General features: G+C 39.0%; 1 protein-coding gene across 1 annotated transcript in view; it reads right to left on the bottom strand.

The window, feature by feature from the left end:
* UNC13C (unc-13 homolog C) overlaps window positions 1–9327 on the bottom strand; it is a 692691-nt gene that overhangs the window by 74586 nt on the left and 608778 nt on the right. The window contains exon 29 of the mRNA XM_019504241.1: window positions 4908–4988. Coding sequence (XP_019359786.1) covers window positions 4908–4988 — 81 coding nt within the window. The remainder of the gene's footprint in view (window positions 1–4907; window positions 4989–9327) is intronic.

Raw genomic sequence — 9327 nt, 5'->3', positions numbered from 1 at the left:
CTTACAGCTGGCAACTTCTGAGGGAGATATCCGTGCTACCCTATTGCAGGGGAAAGGAAAAGGAAAAAGACCTTGCCTTATGCATCAAGAACCCTAACAGGTCCTGAACAAAACTTTAATCCATGTGAAAAGGAATATTTGGCATTGATCTGAGCATTGAGAAAATGGGAATACATCGTAGGATGGACCTCTGTGTTTAAAAGATGGTTAAAATCAAAGCTAAATTTGGCTCAGCAATGGTGTAGTGTTGCCTAGGTAGCCACGGCAGATTGAAAGGATGCGGACCACTGCTGAAGCATCAAGAAGTTTGCTTGGTACAAAGAACAACTGAGCTTAGTTGCGTCATGCATTGGCTGTGTTTGTGTAATGTTATTGTTGTAAGTGGTTAGGATTTTATGTATTTTGTGCCCTGGTGGACTGTTCAGTCATTTCAGGCTAAACCATGGCTATATCAAGATGTAACACCAGTGCAGCTGGGATTGGATTTGCCTTTTTTGCACCAAATTTTGTCTCACCCTGATCTCACACTATACTTCAATCTATTAAAAAATACAGGTCCAAAAAGGTTAAAAACCACTGTCCTAGCCTTTGGGAATCTTTTAAAGGGTCAACAGGTACCACATCTTTCATTAACAGTTGTATTTTGTTTTCTTTTCACAGAGGCATTTAGCAGTTAATTACTTTAATTTTCTCTTGATTACACACTTACATGGATTTCTGTTCATTCTAATTGCGTTATTTAGTTGTGTATTTTTCAAGGAAGGCTGTCTTATCTGAGTTGTTTAAAAGCACATGCATGTTTTCACCAAAATTTAATCAGTTTACTACCAAGCTCTACAGTAATAAATGGTAATAAAAGGTGGCTTAGACATTTTTTTTAGAAAATAGGGATAGAGTTGCATTTCCATTTAGAAAGCATTTCCCATGCAGAAGGCATTACTGGGTCTACCCTTTACCACAGCTGCACGAGGAACCAAAACATCCTCTGAGGATGCCATTATTCAGGGGCAGGCTAAGATATCTTCAGTGACTAGCTAAGCTGTTCTTCAATCCACTTTATGCCGCTGAAGGCACAAAATCTTATCATGGTAGAAAATCTGGGCTCCCGACTAATGAAGCCTTACAATGTACATTACAGATGGAGAAATCTGGCAGAGAATTTACATTATTTAGCCAAAGGTATACAACAAACTAATGGAAGACATGGGAATATCTCAGAATGTGACTTTTAGAAGGGTTACCTGGTACTGGGAGACAATTCACCTGCTGCATACTTTACAGTTATTTTATTAGAAGAGTTCAATGCCTTCCAAGTTGCAGCTGGTTTCTATTTTATATGCAATAAAGCTCATTTGGAATAGCTGGTCAGCTGAAATTTCATACTCAGACATAAATTGTACAGACACTGAACCTGGAGTAAGTTCATTTTAAGCTGGTCATCACAAAATGCCTTCTGACAAAAACCCAGAAAGACAAATAACTCATGTCGGATAGTATTTTAGCTTTGTAGATTGCCTGCTGTTTTATACTGCTAGGAGAAATAGAACAGAACAGAACAGAACAGGAGTAGCAATGAATACAGGTAGGTTTTCCTATCTTGTTCTGTATGGCTTATTAAAACTGCCTTACTTTCATTATCTCCAAGGTGAGCTTTAAAAATGTTCTTCTCTTTCTAAGGTAATTATTTTTTAAGACAGCAAATAGCACAACGCCAGTATAATCTGCAGCTGGCCATCAGTCCTTGCTAGGCAAAAGCAAAGCCACAAACTAGATGCCTAGCAAAGCATTCCCTAGGGAGGTATGAACATTTGGAAATAAAGTCCATCTTCATTGTGAGTGTTTGCAATGAGCATATGATTGTTATTCCTTGCAAAGACAACACAAGAATTAGTTAGAAGAATTTGTACAGTTGAATTGCACCAAAAGATCCATTTTCCCTAATAACAAATGTATCCATCATGGATTTTTCAGACAGAAGAAAATATAGAAAGTGCTAATATACTGTATTTAACATGAAAGGTCACTTTTCAGTAGAATGATCTTTCAAGTGTAATGCAAATATACATTAAATGATAATTGGAAATAGTTTTCATGAATAAATGTTTAGTACTTAAAAGAATCAATATGCATAACAAATGTGAATTTTCAATAGCTTCTTTAAATATACCATTACTGGTTTTGAAAATGTATGATAACAGCAACAACCACAAAAAACCAGTGAAATCCAGGACTCCTATATTATATCCTTTTCCTCCTTAGAAATCTCATGTTCCTCTTGCTTAGAGAGCAGTATTTGGTTTTAGATTAAAGATATATTTCTGCATGTCACCTGAAATCCTTCCTTTTTTCATTAATCATCTTAAGTAAGTGTCCTTTTAAAGCAAAGTCAACACACCAGGCTTTTAAGAGTGTGATTATAAGAATTTTTTCATCTTCAGAGTCTTGTCAAAAATATTTTGTTGTTCCATGGATTAAAGAAAAATCACTTAACATGTATAACTTTGGCTTAGTGGGCAACTTATGGGGCCATGCTATGTCTATCACATTTGCCCAGCGGTTGTGCAAAATGTGTTACTTGTTTCAGTTCATGAAGTATGCTTGCAGTGATTAGAATCCTGGATTGTTCTTGTCTTTTAAGAAATTCTTCAGTCCCTTATTTAGGAACATGGAAATTATTTTCAGCTAGTGGGATACCAAAAAGATTTCAAGCAAAGGCAGAATTTAACATTTTTGCACTTTCTTTTTATACGAGCAAAAAACTTTGAATTGTCAATATTTTTTTGAATACCATGAACTGAGGATTCCACTGGGTTACTTAGTGGAGAAAGCATACTAGCTCTACAGTGTCTTGTTCCACATCTCCTGCCACTATCAGGAATTTCCAAATGTTTTCTGTTTGCTTCCACAAGACACCTTGTCTTCCTTATATATGATAAGGATGGCAGTGGCATCCCTGTCTGGGACTTCCTCTCCTTTCAAAAAGGTGCATTATTTTGATGACATACAACACCTGATCCTTAATATATTCTCTTAATCATACTGTTTACTTTACAAAATAGATATACCCATTTATTGCCAAATATCTTCTCTACTTCCAAAGGCACATACAGAGGCAGTTTCTCAGATGGTGCAAACAGACTTTCTCTGGAGATGCTGAGGATCGTACCCATAATGGGGAAAGGGTTAGGTAAGTCATTCATTCCTGTTGCTGTATTATCACTCAAGTGGTAGCACTGGCCATTGGTTTCCTTCCTTCCTAGTCTATGAGAACTTTATTACACGGCTTTTTTTGTCTCTATTCTGTGCTAAAATTTTGGTTCACTTATTTATTTTTTATTTACCAGAAATATAAATGCGCGATTCATGCATTCTTGAAGGTTCCCAAGTACTAAGAAAATTATAGCGCGGCTGAAGTGGGGTGTAATCCTGTTCCTTTCCTTAGCTTGTATGCACAGGGCAGTCCAACATAACTCTTCCTCAGCACTGTATTAGGAACTTGAAGCTGAGTAATCTAGTTGGTGATGGGATGCCTGAAAGTTGGGTGACATATGTCCAGGTCTGCCCCACCTACCTAAAGGAAGTACTAAATGACTGCACAGTAACAAATGCACAGTTGGGGACACGTGTAGACACACCCAGTGTGAATAAATGCCTCTGCAACACTCTAAAATTAGTTTGAATTTATTTTCCAGAAACACTCTAGCATGCAATAGGGTATATGATTTGGGAGGGATATTGAATATCTAGAAAATAATTGTTTGTAGAAGTGCTTCCCCTTCATTCAACCCCTTTGTAGATAGTTCCAGAATCTGTCCTTTGCTGATAACACAATTTGTACCTGTGGCAATGTTGTGATAGGTGAAGTGTAGAGGTTGAGTAGATTCTTTCTAAATATTATGGTTAACTCAAAAAATCAATTGTAAAGCATTTACCATAACACCAATTTTTTTCTAAAGTAATTATCCTGTAGATTACAGTAATATATACAAAATAATTGATTTAGAGGTGCTCGTAACACCTGCCTGGCAAATCTGATTGGTTTCACTGAAAAAGAGCCACTGTGTAAAAATAATTAAATGGTATCTTTGAATGAAAACCAATTATGTACAGGTGGCAGTTAATTAGAAGGTGAATAAGAACTGTACAAAAGTAGAGAGACTGATATAACTGGATATTTTGTGGGTAAAATAGTTCATTGTACAATAGAAAAATCCTGGAATTTCAAGACTCTGTGAACTGTTTTCCTTTCTCATCTAAGTTTGCTGGACTGTGTGTGCAGGAAAGACTATGCACTGGGGGGGATGTATGGGGACCATGCTGTAACACAAGGAGGGCTCAGTCTGATTCAGTCAAACTAACTCTAGGGCTCCTGGGAAAAGCAATAAAAAGTTGCAGCATGGGTAGATAACCCCTGGCATGGGAGACAGAGCATGGCATGCAAAGGCACTTTGCTTGGCATGTGGAACTCACGGTGGAGAGCAGTGAAGGGGCTGGGGCTATGCTGCCACAACAAGGATTGGGCCCCTTATGGCTCCCCTGTCACGTGCCCTTGGCATGCCAACATCTTACAAATTGAAATTGTGGCTGTTTTTGGCACTTTGCCCAAAAATGTTGCCAGCCTCTGACTTACAGCTTGCCTGCCCCTTTAATGGCTGCAGTACATACTCTGTCAATGGTTGCCGAACTGTTCTAGCTTCTGCAGAACAGGGGATACCTTTGGTTTCAACCCACTGTGGGGAGAATGCCCGTGCCTGAACTTTGTATGAAATTGCAAGAGGGGGAAACATATTTTTGACTCTGCCCAACCACTGCATACCCACAGCAGGGCCAGCTAGAATCTGGTCCACACTGCATATACATCAATAACCTATCTCCTTATTCAAACATAAAATATATACACAGCATACCTTAATTGTAGCTAGTGCTACCTCCATTATTGCACATTGCCTCAGTGTCAAGCTTTTAGCTTCCTCTCGGATCACATGGTCCTGGAAAACAAGTTAGTAATGTTGTTTGTTATAAGGGAGAAAGTCTTGCTCTTGTCTTACTTTTTTATTAAAAAACTTCTGCATTTAGCAATCATGTCCTCATCCTTAAAGAATTTATTTTAAAATACATTACAGCAAGGAGCTCTTCCATTGTTTGTTGAAAATAAGTATTGGGGAAAAAGGATTGACATTTAATACCAAGATGTCTGTAAACTGCTTTCCAATTCTTTTGTAGGGATAAGTTTTTTCTCTGTTTTGTGAAGGAAACTGTTTAAACATAAATTCCTTATGCATACTCACAGTTGCCACTAAAATTATTCATTTGAGTAATAATATTTAACAGTAAATTAGTGTCTGGTAATATCCCAGCCGCCCCCCACCCCCCCAAAAAGAAAAAAGCTAAACAAAGGCACAGCAGGATTGTTCCCCTGAGAATTATTTTGTAAAATAAGCAGCTCATTATTTACTTAGGCTATATTTTAACTGCTTCATCAGCTTAAACTGTTATTCAAAAAGGCATAGATTGCTGCAGTTCCACAATTGCCAAATGCCATAATGGAACTAGCTGGTAACTGATTAATTATAAACACAAAACTCATAAGCTTTTTATTTTGTTAGTTTCCCACGTCCTGCAGAGTTGAATCACAGAAAACTACTTGTGTTGTTACACTGTTCAAACCTGGCACATAAAGGGAAAACAATTAACCTTTTGGAAGCCTTTGTCAAATATCTGCCTGTTTTCTTTGTTTGACCCAGAAAGAGTTTTTATTTCTATATCAGCTAGCATGGTTGCCAGGGCCCATTGTTACTTTATGAGCCATATTCCTGAAGGCAGCATAATGTGTAAAGAATCAGTAATCCTTCAGTGATGTGGAATTCCCCTGGAAGAGGAGGATTTATATATAAGAATACAAAGAATGGGTTTATAGATACAGTGGTGTGGTGTTAACTGTGCTTTAATTTCTCTGGTGAAGAATGTTTCGATGCACAAAAATGCCACTACAGAAATATACGACTCCTTTGTAGAGAGTTGGAGAATAGCAATAAAATAATCAGAAAATCATGAAGAAAATACAGAGCCTAGCTGTAAGTTTTTAGGAATAATATGGTAATTTGCTAATGTATAAAAACCTTGATTTGCTTTCATGGATGGAATATGTAAAGGCTAGATTGCAGGTGGAAGCAACTCTTAGACCAGGTTCTGCCACTTTTAAACAAGCCTATGTGTACCAAACTTCTGTTCTGGTAGAGGTATAGACCAATTTCTGATCACTTATAGCAGTAAACTGTAATGTCTATACCTGGCCTCAGTATAGGATCCAAAAGAACTAAGTGCACATGGAGCTGCTTAGAAATAGACAATGGGAAACTCTGAGGATGGGGTGTATCTGAAATTTTAAATGTCTCTGTTACTTGGCATCCAGAGCCAAGACTCCTCTCCTAAAGGAAGTTGCCTATATCCTATTGTTTATATAAATGGTACTAAGCAGGGCTCACTCTGTTTCCTTTTAAATCATGGTTGCAGGTGGCAGTAGTGTGTAAGTGGTATCCTCTTGCATAATAACATACTGGTTTGATTACTCATGCAGGAAAGGGGAAACCTAGGTTCAATTCTCTCCTCAGCTTGAGAGGATGCAAACCTACCCTCCTTTCTCTCAGAAAAGTGTCCTAACCATCAGGCTACAGATTACTTCTGCTATAGGCTATTCCTTTTCACTTTTGAAAGGAATTCAAGCTTCCTGGGGCCTGAAAAGGAATCTGATTTATTGCTTCTTGATGAAGGCACTGCCCAGGGAAGGGGACTCCTGTGTTCTATGCCTTTATGTCTATGCCTCCATGCTTATATGTTTTATCCAGTGTCTGTTTAATATAAAATACAGCATGCCTCAAAATAATGTACACAGACTTTACTATCAGGAATACATGAACATACTGATCAACGGTGCTGATTTTTGTTTTCAGGGAAGGCAATAAGCATAATTCAAAATGTACAGTGCATTAGGTATGGATATCCAGGTACTTCCCCCATATTGATAACTGAACTGAATGATGGGAGCCCATTGACAGATAGTCTGTCCATGTATATTCTTGATAACTAAAGTGTATATACATCTTTGAGACATCCCATACTGAAACAGTTGTGGCAGCAGATACCAAAAGTCATGACTCCTCCACTTCATGGAATGTGTTGTAAGCATTAAGAACCTGGGTGGAGGGGTACCTAGGGCATGGATACACTTGGAGTGGATGAAGCAGGGTTAAGTGAGCTCTATTTTGTTGCATTTGTATTGTCCTTGGCTTGATGTAGCTTAACAGCTGCTGTATGCTTCAGAGCAGCAGCTCCCCTTGCCCTTTCAAAACCTCTCCAAATGTATGTTTGTCCATGCCTGTAGTTTCTGAGTCTTGATCAGGTATTGGTGCTGAGATAGTAACTCAGCCATTTCAGGACTCAGGCAGTTCTGAGCATGTGCAAAAGTACAACTCCAAAGTCAAATGCTAAGACACACTGATGGAGTTTAGGCACTTTCAGTGTTAAGCAGGAGCTAAGTGAGGGCTTTCAGAATTACAGTTTTAGACCTGGATGCCTACCTTATACCTCTGTTCACTAACAGTGCTCATAAGTCACTTTGTCCCCTTGGATAAATACTACCTTTTCCCCTAAGTATTACAAGGGTAGGAGGGGAGAAGAAGGATGATCAGTACTACATAACTACTGATTGATATCCAGGAAGCATATATCAGTGTGGCATATCTAACTGGAAAAGACACAGGTTACTCCTTACTTAAAGCAAGCTGAATTTGATGGCCAGCACAGAGGTAGCTCTGTGGAGCCTGAATCTCCTATCAAGAAGCTGGGGCATGGGCCTGAACTCCTGAGCTGTATTTATGTGAAGCACAAGGGCTGGAAAAGAGAAGGAGGGAGAGGGGTTTCCTCTGGAGTTTCTCCCCTTGCATAGACTTGCAGGGGTTGGTTGCAATCTGATCCTGTGTAAAAATGCCTGAAACAACCCCAATGTGTGCTTCTTTTGCTTTTTGCTTTGGACGTTTCTGTCAGGATGCCATGTGATAGGAGTGGCGGCAGATTTTGATTGACTCCTTTTTGTAAACTTCCATGCAGGAAATTTTGTTCTGTTTATTTCAAACTGGGAATAATAAAAAAGAGCACTAGGTGCACTGTGTTTTGCATCAGCAGTTCCTCAATATATTATTGTTAGAAATAGGAAACATTGTAAATATAAGCGAGATATAAACTATAGCATTCATTCCTGTGGCACTGTTTTCTATGGGCATTATATTTGTATATGAATAAAATATTTCAGACAAAAAAACAAAAACATGGATTTTGTGCACATGGGGGTGTTATATACTGGTATCAAAACCAAACTTATTGCTTTTATATAATTTACAGTGACCACTGAAGTTTATGAGAAACTGCTTTTCCCATTACCAGAGCTGCTTGTTAATGGAAATAGGAGCTATAAAAGCATTATGACAATAATTTTCTGTTGTAGTATTAAGGCCTATGGATATGGAGTCCTATGGAGTTTGACTATGGAAAAAAAAGGATACCATAATGTACAATTATGTTCTTTATAGACAATACGCAGAACAAATTTACTTGTTCTCCTGAATAATTCATAGATTCATAGATTGTACAGTCAGAAGGGACCACAATGGATCATCGTGTCCAACCCCCTGCCCCAGGCAGGAAAGAGGACCAAGGTCAGATGACACCAGCCAGGTGACTGTCAAGCCTCCTCTTGAAAACGTCCAAGTTAGATGATAGGACCACCTCTCTTGGAAGCCCATTCCAGATTCTGGCCACACTTACTGTAAAAAATTCCTAATGTCTAACTTAAATTTACTCTCCACTAGTTTGCACCCATTATTCCTAGTTACTCCCTGGGACGCTCTGGTAAATAGCGCATCACTAATTCCCTGCTGTCCTCCCTTGATAAACTTATAGGCGGCTACAAGCTCACCCCTCAGCCATCTCTTGTAAAGGCTGAAGAGATCCAGTTCTCTCAATCTCCCCTCGTAGGGTCTTTCACTGAGGCTACTAATCACGTGAGTAGACCTCCACTGAACCCTCTCCAGATCCTCTGTGTCCCTCTTGAAGTGCGGCACCCAAAACCGGACACAGTAGTCCAACTGCAGCCTGACCAATGCCGCATAGAGGGGGAGCATCACATCCCCCGATCTGTTGGTCATGCATCTGCTAATACACAACAAGGTGCAATTGGCTTTGTTGATAGCCTCATGACACTGCTGGTTCATGTTCATCTTGGAGTCAACTATGACTCCAAGATCTCTCTCAGTCTCTGAGATGCTGAGGAGG

The sequence above is a fragment of the Gavialis gangeticus genome, unplaced genomic scaffold (genome assembly GCF_001723915.1).
Source record: "Gavialis gangeticus isolate Ggan-Ray unplaced genomic scaffold, GavGan_comp1, whole genome shotgun sequence".
Lineage (NCBI taxonomy): Eukaryota > Metazoa > Chordata > Crocodylia > Gavialidae > Gavialis > Gavialis gangeticus.
This window is presented reverse-complemented; position numbering and strand designations above follow the sequence as displayed.